This window comes from Cyrtonyx montezumae, unplaced genomic scaffold, assembly GCF_038088225.1.
Source record: "Cyrtonyx montezumae isolate F1298 unplaced genomic scaffold, pur_monq_1.0 scaffold_8, whole genome shotgun sequence".
NCBI lineage: Eukaryota > Metazoa > Chordata > Aves > Galliformes > Odontophoridae > Cyrtonyx > Cyrtonyx montezumae.
The window spans coordinates 109,863,296-109,876,914 of NW_027072089.1; the positions used below are offsets into that span (position 1 = coordinate 109,863,296).

General features: G+C 42.2%; 1 protein-coding gene across 1 annotated transcript in view; it reads left to right on the top strand.

Moving 5' to 3' along the window:
* RFTN1 (raftlin, lipid raft linker 1) overlaps positions 1–11,153 on the top strand; it is an 89,379-nt gene extending 78,226 nt beyond the window's left edge. Inside the window, exons 8-10 of the mRNA XM_065752963.1 lie at positions 4,490–4,593; positions 5,920–6,001; positions 8,713–11,153. Coding sequence (XP_065609035.1) covers positions 4,490–4,593; positions 5,920–6,001; positions 8,713–9,156 — 630 coding nt within the window. The 3' untranslated portion in view covers positions 9,157–11,153. The remainder of the gene's footprint in view (positions 1–4,489; positions 4,594–5,919; positions 6,002–8,712) is intronic.
* Positions 11,154–13,619: the final 2,466 nt, after the last annotated feature.

Sequence of the window (13,619 nt, forward strand, 5' to 3'; positions counted from 1 at the left end):
AGATTGTCTGAGGGAAACTGAAAGACATTACAGTGAGGAAGCTGTGTGCAGAAGCTTCAGCTGTGTGTGGTGAGCACTCTGGGTTATACTAGTTCTCAGATAGTGTTAGTCTATTATTTTTAGTTGTTGTTCCAAGAACAGTTGGTGGATAGATGGTTAAATCAGCACTCACCTGAAGATACAGCATGCAAATGTTGCCTGAATTATGAGACTGAAAATGCCAGAGTTATTTAGGAAGATGTACTGATGAATTGCTAGATCGTATTTATTTCTTGTGCTCCACGGCCAATTATGTGGAATTGTGCTGTCATGTGCATGTCCCCTATGCACTATTAAGTTCAGCAGATTTTGTAAGACACTTCCACACTTGCTTTGAGGAGACCCTTCTCCATTCTAATGCAGTACGTTCACCTTGAGGAGCTTTTGCTGCCTGTCCTGCTTCTGTAAATGTGACATTCCATCACTAAACGTGCTTCTGTCTTACGGGTGTAGACAATACCAGAAGTACTCAAACATTTTTAACATTTTTATACCCATGCCAGAAAGTAGTGTATGCCTCCACTGAGGTCGCTGAGAGAAGTGGACTTAGCATGCAGAGGAAGTTTTTTTTGTTGTTTATTTTTCTTTACACTAGATACAGAGACAGATGTGAATGTTACTCAGCAGCGTAGATGTGTGTGGCAGTTGTGAATGGGTACGTTTGAATCTCAGAAAAACTGTTTTCAATGGGATGTCACCCAGTTCAGCTCTGCAGATTTGTATGTTCTCAAAAGTACTTCACAGTCCATGAATTCACATATCATAAGTAATCTTATTAAGAAATATAAATTACATGCATCTTATATAATGAGCAAAAGGCTGTCTTGTTTTGTTTTTCTATTTGCCCACACTGCTGTGCTGTAAAGCTGGCATACTTCTCGTGTGTGTCTGCTGACAAGGCTCTGTAGTTTATTACAGGCTGAGATTTAGGAGAAGCTCAGTACTGGAGGAGCATGGTGCAATTTTTTTGCTGCTGCACTTGTGAAACTTCTCTTTTGCTTACAATAGATAGTTTTAATGGATCAATAGCGTTATGTTATTAAGAGAAAGTGTTTTATGAAATCAGTTTAAAACAGGAATGGATGAATCATTCCCAGATTTAGAGCTTGGGCTTGGTCTCTTCTGTATTACTGTGGCCATCAAACATTTGCAGCATTCTTGTACCAGGTCATTCTCAGATAGCCCATATATTTGATTTCTCTCATTTTATTTTCTCTCTTTTTCACAAGGTGCCAGTGTTACCTTCACCATATCCTCTTTCTCTCCCTGCAGTGAAATAGAAATAGCTGCAACTTCAGCAGTGGTAAAGACTGGTAGTCTGCTCCCCAGGGTGCATGCTGCCTCCTCTGTGGGCTCTCTCCAGTGTTTGTGTAGGGGGCTGGGTAGGAACACTGTCTGTGTTCCCCCACAAACAATAGCTTGAGCCTACTTAAAAGCTGCTGTGATTTTTACTTTCCATCCTCTTTGCCATCTGTCCATAGGCCTTAGCATGCAGACTATTAGGATTTGCTTGTAAAGGTTTTATTAAGATGTATTTAATGGGATTCTCAATCTTCCACTCTTTAACCCACATTGGAAAAAATATTAAACAGTGACAATCCATAGCTGCTCTGTAACTAAATCACATTCACTTAGCCCAGGAAAAAACGATTTCTGATCAACTTCTTTCTGTCTCACAAGAGCTTAGTAGCTGGCGTGTTTATTTTCTTGCTGTGGTTAAAATCTCCACAGTAAGGAGGGAAAAAGGAAAGAAAAATAGTTAATGCAGTCGTTTGTATGGGTTGCCCTAGATATTATCTCTATCATTTTTTAATCGTACTTTTTATTCCTTTCTAATGAGCAGAAGCTGCTGTGAAAGGGGGAAAAAAAAAAGGCTGAAAACAAACAATACAACTACAGAAAAAATGAATTCTTTTCATGTGACGTAAGTCAAGGGAAAAATCTCACTCACTGTGCTCTGGCTTCTTGACACCCCAGGTGTGATCAGAGATGACTTACCATCCATAGCAGAGTGGGAAAGAAGTTAATTAAGATTTTCCACCCTCTCACTGAATGAAACATCTACTTTGAGACACGTTACGTGAACACCTCTTGTTGAGCAGAGCTCTGGTGTGTACCTTCTCCTCCTATTGGTTTTCAAATTCAGATCTGTTAGCTAGAAAGAGTGTTGAAATTTCCTCTTAAGAAATCAAATGTCCATTGTCACAAATAATAGATAAAAAAATCATTGTTATAAAAAATAAAATAAATTAGCTATTTCTTTTCTTATGCACCCAGCTCTCACTATATTGTTATTTGGATTTATGTAGGAAAGCATTCTGGGTGACACTGATTCTTTGTGCGCTGTCCTAAAGGTCTTTATAACCGTAGCTCCTGCTTGTGGCCAACTTCCAGTCCTAGGACAGGACTGCAGGTAATGATCTGGGAGAGGGAGGATAACTCATTTATGTGGTCTTAAAGCTGCCATTGTCGGTATTTGCAAATGAGGAGTTAGAAGCCTGTGTGAAGCACAGCATCATCCCTGCACGTGGTGCTTAACTGTGACAGGTCAGATGGGTCCTGGCCTCCTTTTGCCCTGTGGGGACAGGGCTGTGACAGTGGGGACAGTACGGCCTCACACTCTGGGTTGTGCAGCAGCCAGGCGAGCTCCACGTCATACTGATGTCCCTCCTCATTGCTGTCATCCTGCTGATTTTTGACATGTTTGTGTGCGTGTCCTTATGCAAGGAGAAAGATCTCCTGGTGTTCCCTGACCTTAGGCATTGAGTTCAAAATAGGAGTCCTGTTTGCAGCATGGGAGGTTGCTTGGGACTCAGACAAGGTCTGCTGTACTGGTGTTTCCTGACCCACTGGTCTGACTGATGCTCTCCTGAGGAGTGAGCTTCCTGTGGTTTGTCATTTACAAATGCTTTGAGAGAGGGAATGTTTTCATCAGATCTTACCATGTGTCAGGTGTCTGGAGGAGGGCTGGCAGTGGTGATGCACTGACCTCATTGCTGGTGCTCATCTTTTCATTGTTTTCAGAAGGTGTTGTTGACCAGCCTGATAAAGCTCAGTGGGTACAGAGAGCAGGAAGGGCAAGGAGGAGAATGGAAGTGTGGGGAGGCACCAAACTGCTTGTGATCTCAGCTGTGGGATCAGACCTGATTGCTTCAGGGGAAATCAGTGATCAGCAATTCAGATACATGCTGGTGCTGCAAAGCAGCTGTATGAGTGAAAGCCTCTGTAGAGAAATCAGAGCAACGTGAGTTGAGTGTTCTCTTACAGCCACTTTCTGGTGCAGATTTTTCAAATATCCTCCTTTATTTTAAGCAGGAGTGATAGAGCTGCTTGGGCTATTTGCAGTTGAGATGAGATTTTAATAAGTAGAGTCAGGCAGTCGTTCAGTTACGAAGATATCAAGTGACCTATATTACATTCATTAGAAGAAACGAATAGTTGAAGTTGGAAATTGCTAAGATAAGTTGAAGTACTACAGGAGGATTTGAATTAGATCTGACCAGATGACTATTACTACAGAATAAATGGATTTTTGGAGCAGCTCTGAGGAAAATAGAGAAAATTATTGTGCTGAAAATTGGCAATTAAAACTACTTGCACGTTAGTCCAGTGTAAGTACTTGAGCTTTCTGGCAGATCCAATTGTTATTCCAATGGGATACAGCTATGTTTGTAGAGGCTAGTAGTTACCGTTTCTCCATTTTGTATTTATTAAGATCAAAAACAAGTAAATATGCTCTGACATCTATTCTTAAGTTAGCGGAACTCTTGGCAATTAGACACTGGAGCAATCTTTGTTGAAAGCACCAGTATTCTGTCTGTGTGAATGACAGGCTTCACCATCTATTGGAGAGAGGATTAGCAAGGCTGCTTTGTGTGTATCTGAAAGACAGTGTTTTTGGTCTTCCCCACAGATTTCCTGATTCAAAATGAACAAGGAGACGGGGTATATTCATGGATAGTACGAAGAACAGACTTGTACTTGGGTTTTATTTCTGTTGTTGGCCATCTTGCTCTTGATCTGCCATTGTAGAGTTGTCCAACTGATGTTCACATTTGATCTAGCCTAGATAACTGCAGATTCTGGGCAAAGCATTGTTGTCATGTTGTCAGTGTTTCTGTTTGGTAGGGGGTACTTAATAAACACAATGAGTTTGTCCTGTTCAGATCTGGAATCATTTGAAGTATGGATGATTTAGGCAATATAAAAAAAAAAGTCAACAACACTCAGAGATGTTTACCATTCCAAGCAAACTCATTTCACAGGTTAGGGTGAACTGGTGGTTGTTCCCATGCCTCATTTTTTTTTCTTGTCCAGCTGGTGGATGGTTCACTTGTTTGCAATGATTCACTTCAGCACAAAATCCCTCTCCTCCTTCCAGAAAAACAGTAAGTTGAAATGAATGTCACACTGCAAGAGCTGATGCTAACTGCTGATTTTTCTCTCCTAGGGGGTGGAAGTGCAGACAGACTATGTTCCACTGCTGAATTCCCTTGCCATGTATGGCTGGCAGCTGACGTGCGTGCTTCCTACCCCAATTGTGAAGACAAACAGGTAGGGAGGGGTGAGCACTGCTTTTCAGCCACTGCCTGTGCACCACAAGCAATTCTGTGCACAGTTAGCATAGATTTTCTCGTCCACATTCAGTGCCTTTGCAAACCCTCCTGCAGCTGTTCTCTGCATTTTCAGAGCACCACAAGCCATGTTAGGCAGGAAGCACGTGTCTGGTGGGCAAAAGAATGCAAAATGGCTCTGTGGTTTCTGCATGTGTTCTCTGATTATCGTGTCTGTCTCTGTGTCAGAAATAAATAAATAAATCCCTGCTGTGGTTCTCTCACTTAGTACCTCCATTTGGAGCAAAAGCAAAACCCGTGATAATGTTTAGAGTGAGATGTTGCCTATTTGAAGAGAATTAATTTCATTCTTAATTACTATCTGTCTAATGCTGATGGTACACAGTCTAGCTGAGCAGAATCATGTCCAATTATTATGTCATTATTCTGGTAGCCTTGTTTGCATATGTAGCCATTGTGGGATCTGCTTTGCTATTATTAATATTCAGAGATTTTTAGACATAAATGAGAGTCACTTAAAAACATTCTTTCTAATGGTGGTGAAAAAAAATCATCCCACTTGATAGCTATGAAGATGGAGCGTTCTGGATTTACACTAATCAGGAATGTATTTATATATAAGCCAATATAATCGGTCATGATATTTTTAGGAAAAATAAAGAGGAAAAATATGCCCACTTCCTTTTGAGAACTAGGTGAAGACTGTTCCTACCCATAAATGCCTAAAAAGTAAGGCCATCTGTGCCACTATCTTAAAGTCTTTGATGTACATTTAAATATAGGAACAAATGGAAAATCATAATTATGGTATGTAAGCCTTGTCCCTTAAAGGTGTATATACATTTTTTTCTCTTATGGTTTCCTGTGTTACATTTATAACTCCAGTAGCACAGGCCAGGTTGTCAGTGCAGAAAGACACCCAATGCAACTGCTGCTGGTGTTTTCTTGTGCCTCCTCCTGCTTTGCTGCATGCCTGTGGGGCACACACAGACCCATTGGGGCTGCACACAAGCACCACAGTTTTTTGCTTTTTGTTCAAAGCGATTTATTTTGTTTATACTCTAGTTCTAAAACATACAGTTAAAGCATGTCACAGTAACAGTCTCCATCGGAGTTATCAGTTGATGGCTTTTCTCCAAAAATGCCAGGCTGCTTGAAGATACTGGGGACGAGCAGTGTTTAGGTCATTCTTCATTTTGTTCTTCTTTGACCCTCAGATATAAATGACTGAGATGGATTTTTGCTTTGACTGATGCTGCATGTGAACTTAATCCATTCTTAGGAGTGTGCATTTGTTTCTTTTCAGGGAAGGGAATTTAGCTACAAAGCAAATTGTATTTCTTCAGAGACCTTCTTTGCCCCAGAAAGCAAAGAAAAAAGAATCTAAGGTAAATAACCCTGTGTTCCTCGTTTCTTTGCTTTTTTGTTGGCAGAATTTTAATATTGTAATTGATTTCCCGAAGAAGTGAAAGTGGCTTATTGAACATCTCTCTGGTAAAGAGGCCTGTTAATCTGAAGCAAGGCACAAGGAATTGAACTGTTCAAATGGAAGAAACAGATGCTCAGATTATGTGAAAACCCTTGTATTTTGTTCTTTGCTGGACTCTTGGCAGCAGAAGAGGTGTAGAATTCTCTTTACAGCTGTGCCATAAGCCTGCACATGTGACCTAAAATTCTCTGCCCGCATTCACTGTCTGCAAAGTGGAACTGGTACTGTTCTATCTTACCCATTCTGCACTGGGACAGAGAAAAGTGCAGCTTTTCATAATGTCTTGCACAGTGCTGTCCTGATCTTGGCTAATGTTTCTATCTAGTGCTAGATTGTTAACAAGTTCTGCTAGAATTTGAGCATAAAGCCCCCTGAATCCAGCTAAATTATCTGAGAACACAGCTGACAGCTAATAACGTTCATACGTGGATAAACATACGTATTCCCATTTCCCTTTTTAAAAGCATAACAGTGGGAACCCCCCACCCAGCTGTGTCATGCTGTAAGGCTGAAGGGGAAATACTGGCACTGGGCAAGTGCTGACCTTCCTCTTGTGTATGAATTTGCCTTGCCCTTTCTGTGTGCAGGGGAAGGATCAGAAAGCCAGGTGAAGTACAGAAGAGCTCTCTGAGACCACGTGATGAGAAGGTTGCTTGTACGGCCTCATTTTTATTCTGTTTTATTCTCTGCAATTGCTGAGTGCTGCCTGGCCAGATGTCATCAGCAGGATTGCTGTGCTCACAGCTGAGCTACAGTAGGATATGGGAAATGTTAAGTAGAGCACTGAGAGCATTGTAGCTGGTGTTTAGGTAACAGCAGACAGTTTTTGTCTACAGAGCCCTCCCCGGATTGGAGCTAGCTCTGTGAGAGTAGCCTTTTAAATACTGTGGAGAACTGGAAGGAGCTTGAGCTGGCTAAAGCAGGAGAAAGCTGCTGGGACCACGTCTGTTGTTTGGGATTTACCCTTTCTTATTAGTGAAGCTGGAGTCCAGTTATTCTGTGATGCTGCTACAGAGGACATCTTTCTTGTTCTTTCTCTTTGTTTTCAAGTACTTAAAGGGCTGTTGGGATGAGGTGCCCATATTCAGTTATTCTTGTACTACCACTGTGTGGTTTGAATGGGGGGGAAGGTGTGTGGGGGGGTGGCTGTAAGCAATTGTATGTCTTCAGAGAAACAGTATGATGCTGATTTCTTGTACTGTAATAACAAATGCATACCATCCAGACGACTCGATGATTTGTTTATACCCCCAAATGAAAAAATGTAAAAACTTATTTAACAGTGTCTGGTTGATGAAACAAAGGATTTACTTGTTGGCTGTGTTAAATATACAGACGTACTCGGGCAAAAGTAGCTAACATTTTCAGACTGAAGGTCAAGGAAAATGGGTTACGTTGGTTATGATCGTATAGAGACTTGTAAGGCTTTCACAGCCTTTGTGAACAGCTGTTGTGAGACACTTCAAAGATGCCAAACCTAGAATTTGATGAAGCTGCTGAATGTTCTGCCATCTAAACTCACAGGCTCTCACGTGGTCTTAACTTATGATGTGGCACGTCTGTAGTGTTTGTAGATGGCTGAAACGTGGAGGGAAATCTGCTGGTAAAGATAGAAGGACACTGGAGTGCTGGAAGCTTGTCCATCCCATCTGTGCACACCAACCAACTGCTGCTCAGTTTAAGTTGAACAGAATAGGAAACAGGCAAGGAGTGGTGAAACTTCTTTTTAGTAAGACAGAAAAATATTCTTATTAGTGCAAAATTCAGTGATAATCACGTGTGTTCACACAGAAGTGCTTATCTCAACAGAAATGGGCTGTACACATTTTTGTGAAATACAATATAAATACTTGAGTATACATTCATACGTATGCATTAGTGCAGGTATGCAGAGAGTCTCCTATAGTTTCAGGAGAAACTGTCTTGTGTTCAGGGCCCCGATTTTGCTTCTGTCTGGGAGAGCACCCTTTTAGAAAGGAGCTGTGGGTGTACAGCCCTGCTGCAAAACAGAGAGAAAGTACTCGGCTGTCTGTGAATTCTAAACAGTTGAGCTCTAGAACTGAGATGTTATCTTTCACTTAAATATCATTACAATTTAGACAAAGGAAAGAAAGCCTCTACTGTATAACACCAAAGATCTTGTGAAAACCATTTTTTCTTTTTTGTAATTTATTTTTTTAACCTTAATTTTTGGGTAAGAGAAGGAAAGAGCATTGCTCTATCTTCATGATTGAATAAACTTAAGTTTTGAATCACTTTTTTTTTTTTTTTTTTACTAAATCAAACACTTATGAATGTGACTTCATGTCTTGGCCAGCTTTGACACAGCCATGCAGCAGGGGAATGTCCTCTTGAAGGGAACACAGCAGGCACAGTATGCAGCAGAAGCAGAGTGCATAACTGTCTCCTGTCTCTGTGTCATAGACACACCTGTGCATGCTCCAGTGATCTCTAAGCCATCTGATTTAGTCATGCAGTTTCTTCATCTCATGTCTTTTTGGTCAAACTAGCTTTGAATTAAAACTAAGTAGAACATTTCTACTGAGGAAAGCAAATGTCGGCTTGAGACTGTTACAGGTGGCCTTTAATGTGTGGGTCTTTTATTTGTAGTTTCACTGGAGGTTCTCCAAAGAAGACATGCACAACAAACCAATGAAGAAATCAAGGAAGACTAAACTAAGTCCTGGGGAGAAGCAGATGGCAGAGAAGCAGGAATTTGAAGTCACAGAGAACACGAGGAACTTAGCTGCACAGCTCTCGGCTGCAGCAGGGCCTGGCCCCGAGCAGCAGCTGGATGGTGTCATAGACCTGGGGAATGAGACGGCTGGGGCCGACAGCAGAGGCACTCTCCGTGCTGGGGCGTTGGAGGGCATGCATCCTGCCAGTGCTGACACTGGTGACACCAGTGGCAGCGAGGCGCAGGCTTGTCCCAACCAGAGTGCACCCAACTGCTGTGAGGAGCAGGAGGCAGCGGGGCAGGACTGTGCAGCTGGGCCTGACAGCTGCCAGGGGATTGATGGTGCAGCAGTGGATGTGGATCCTTCTTGTGAGTGAGGCCGATGGCTCAGGGCTCCCTTGAGTCGTTGGTATTTAGCCAAGGGAAAAGAACAGATCTTTGCTCATCATCTTCACTAAATCCATTGCTCAGTTCAGCATTTCTTCAGCATTGCACTTACTTTGCTCCTTAGCATGCCGGTATCTTGGTGTTTTAGGTAACTACAGGGCCTGGGCTTTCTAATGGCAAAACTCCGTCCACTTTGCAGAGTAGGAAGGGTCATCTTCTACAATCATGGAATTCCAGAATTGTAGGGGTACACCTGAAATTAAAAAGAGGGACAGAAAACATGCTCAGGCTTTTCTGTGACTGACATCAAAATAGGTTTGTATCTAGTGCAGGGCAAACATTCCACTTGGTCAAAATTTACTGCCATGTTTTCTTGTCCACATATCCTTGCTGGAAAAATTCTTGTGCCACTTGTTAGTTTGTCATTGAGCTTGTATCATGAAAGTGGTTTTTGAGCTTAAGCAAGCTGAAATCAGAAAGCTTAGATAAAATGGCCATATCTGTATTTATCTCCAGCAGCAGAGTTACCAATGACATTTTTCTCCTGAATTCTATTAACTCTTGCAGATCTTCAAGCAATAAGCAAATCATAAACCCATTTTAGGAACGCTGAGTAATCAAAACTCATGATAAACTTGTGTGAGGCAGATGATCTCAATATAAAATGACATTTCCTATTCTATTAAGCTCGTGTTCTCTTTGCCAATCATTAGTTCAGAAGGGTTTCAGAAGATATAAAGACAGGACAAGGTAAGGCAGGTAAGATGTACTTCAGTTGCTCACTTCACTGAAGTTAGAATTGATGTCACCACCCGACCCTCTCACTTCATTTTCCCCCACTTCCTCATTGTAAAATGTGCTATGGGAAAGAACTGAAGTGGTGCAGATAGCAGGGGCAGTGGCCTTTGCACATCACTAAATGATACTACAGAATACAAATACCTTAACAGAGAGCTTTTTAATACAAGTAATGGTATTTTGGGACTGATACCTAACAGAATTCTGTAACGCTACCAGCATTTTTTGTTTGGGGGAACTATATTAAGATATTTACAAGTGAATGTACATGGTGTAATATAGTTTCTGTACCAATATTCTCCAAGAACTTCAGTGTTCCAAAAAGATAGGAAGTAGTTGTTTCTCTCTTCTTTACCACCTTGATTCCTGTTTAGAAATGGTCAAGCACTCTGGTAGAAGGTAAGAAACAGGGAAATATGTTCTTGATATCCCTGTTTTTTTTTTGTTTTGTTTTTCTTTTCTTTTAAGGAAGAGCTCAGTAAGCCATTTGTTGGCTTTTTCCTTCGACTAGTTTGTGCCCAGTAATTTTCCTGTCTTCAAACCAAAATGCTGTACAACGGAAGAACTGTGTCCCGCATCAAATGTACACCTGGCATGGTTCAAAACATCTTCCTTGCCTGAAAATCATACAATTTGCAGAACACTGCAGAGAAGGGAAAAACCATCCTGTTTGGAGAATGCATTTATTTAACTGGGACAATGGCACTCAAGTTGAAACTGTTCCATTTCATACACACGAGGCACGGGAGGATTTTTTTTTGCTGACTGAAGGGTATTCATTTTGAATTTGGTGGTTTAACCACAGGACTGTAAGCAGCTGGTGGTCTTTTTCAATTATTTCACTCTGTTTCTCCATGTTAGGATGAAGTTCCAGTAACCTCAAAAATGTGCTATTTCAGTTGTTCCACATACAGACTAGGTCTCTGCTCTGGACAGTTCTAAGTAGCTGTTTGCAGCTTTTATTAGCATAAGATATTTCTACTGATGGTTTCTGTCTTAAGGACTAGCTTTATATTAATCTTGTTTAAAAATGTACTGTATTTAATGAACATTTTACTAGTAAAAATGTTGCAATAGAATGAACTTGCCAAATACTTTTGAACAGAAAGTGTTTATCGGATTGCAGTTTGCCCGTGTTTGGATCCCAACTGCTTTAAAACAAAAGACAAATAAAGTTCATGAGGAGGTTTCCTATTTGTGGTAATTGCACAACTGCTAATTATTTGCCTCCAAAAGGAGGAACTCAGGGTCTCTGTGTGGCAAAGTGAAGCTGCTGCTGAGTGCCTTAGCACGCGTTGCTGAGTGCTGGGAGTGAGCTGCTTGGTTGTCTGTCAGCAGTCTGGCTGAGCGTGAGGAAGCTCACTGCTCTAAGTGAAAGCCTGGTACAAAAATTCATTCCTGTAGCTGCTGGAGCAGCTTGAGGTCAGGAGAATTTGACAAGAAATGCATGTTTTTCAGTTTAAAAAGGGCAAACGGTTCAAATGGTCGTGTAATTATTTCCAGCCTGGGACTCTGACTTGTTCTCAGTCAGTTCAGCAGTCTGGAGCTTTGTGCACATCTTCCCCTCACCCCTGTCTTAAGAAGTGTGAGCTTCCATCACTGTGCAGACATGATACAGATGGGAGGAGGGCTGGCAAAGGCAGCCTGTGGCCGCAGCAGGAAGGCTCTGTATCTGCTATGTGTGTTTTCTACCTCAGTCTTACTGGGCATTTTAGGGTTGAGAAAGCGAGACCGCAGTACCCAAGGAAATGAAAGCAATCAGTTGTCACCCTGTTTGAAGCCTGAATGGAGAAGAGCTGAACTCGCTGAGCAGTGAGGGCAGTGTCCCCAGCAGCAGGAAGAAGCTGAAAGAGAAGGCAGCTGAGCTGGTAGTGAAGAGGTAGAGTCCTGTGCTTATGCTCACCCAGAGCAGGGCAGGATTTCTCATCCCCAGCTGAAGGCAGAGAATGAAGCCAGGTTCCTTCCTCCTTGTGAAGCTCAACCCAGCAGAATCTCCTAGTAGGAATCAGAACTGCTCTTGGTGCACCTCTCTTGGAGTGGGACAGCAGGATGCATTGCTACACGTCTCAGCAAGAAACTGTGTTAAGGTGTGTTCCAGGTGTGGGCTGGTGACACTGCAGCACTGCTGTACTTAGTGTAGGCACTGCCTTTCTCAGATCAGCCAGGCTCATGGTGTCAGCCAGGCACGAGAGCTGCCTCTGGAGGAAGAGCACGTGTGCTACTGATGGGAGTTATGCAGGCTGCTGCTGAGAACAAGTGGTCATCTGAAGGAGGCAATCATTGGATGGTATGAGTTCAGAGGACCAACTAGGGAATACAAAGGCTGAATGTGGATGAAGAAGAGGACAGCAGGAGGTGGGGATGTCAATGCTGAACCAAGGTGGGATGAAAGCCCAAAACCTTTGGACATCATTGTAGTTTACGTGAACTTGTAAGAGAGGCTAAATGCACAAAAGTTGGGCCTGGCACTTCATCTTGCAGAACTTCTTTAATTTGGGCCGTGAAAACAGAACAGAAATAATAGCTCAAAGTTGCTTTAATGTATGCATGGAAGTGGAGCTGCGTAGAGAATAATGCTGTTGTGGGTTCTTTTTGACTAATTTGGTTCCTGTATCAGCCTCAGTTTCTGCAGTGAGCAGTTGGCACTGTGCTCTCTCTTTGTAGTTCCCGTGGCTCCGTACATTTGCCTCAGGGAGCCAATTATAGGGCAGAAATAAAGCACTATCACATTTTCATGTGGGATTTTCATCATCCCATAACTGAAAAGCATAAAATGAGCGGGTACTAATTTCTTGCTGAAAAAACACTTCACAAAGGTACCAGGAGCGCTGGCCACCACCACAGCTTGCCTGTGGGTCTGGAGCCGTGGCCCGTGCTGGCAGCAGAGATGTGCTTCTGGTGCTTAAGGCTGTCCTGGCACAGGGCTCAGCAGGACGGGGCCTGTGGGTGGTGGCTGCTGCACACCAGTCCCTCACCAAACACCAAAGGGCTGCAGAAAAGGGTTTTCCCTCTAAACGCTTTCTTTCATTTGCTCTAAAAGCACTCTACAAACTAAAACGCATTAATAACCAAATAGTCACTTGTTTTCCAGTTAATGCAGACCCAAGCAGTACTTCATATTCATTGTACCTGATGAGCAAACAGTAAACTGATGAAACAAGCATCACTGGAGGAGGAAAAATGTTGAGTGTGGCTGTAGCACAGGTAACTCACAGACCAGCTCACCGAGCTGAAATACAAGTGTGCAGATGAACATACACCTCATATTATTCATTTCATGGGGAAAAAAGTAAATGTTGGTCTGCTTTTTCATCTTCCCTTAGCTGGTGATACACGTATAAGATTAATAAATATTTTCTGAAATTAAATATTATGATTTGACAGCGTGAAGAGAATGTTTCTCCAGCTCAGCTTCTGAGCAGCAGGGGTTGGTTTCTGTTTCCTTCAATGGCATTGCAGTCAGTTAATTATTTGTACAGCCTCTGTTTATATAGGTTAATTTACTTTCCTGCTTTTTTTGCCTTCAGTTACAGTGAAGTGAGATCCAAGGAAAGACTTGAAGGTGAAACTGAAGTTTCACTACGAGACCATGAAACTCTAGAAGGAAGACTCTTCCAAAATATTCTTGTGTAGGAACAAGAAAAGACAGCAGGCA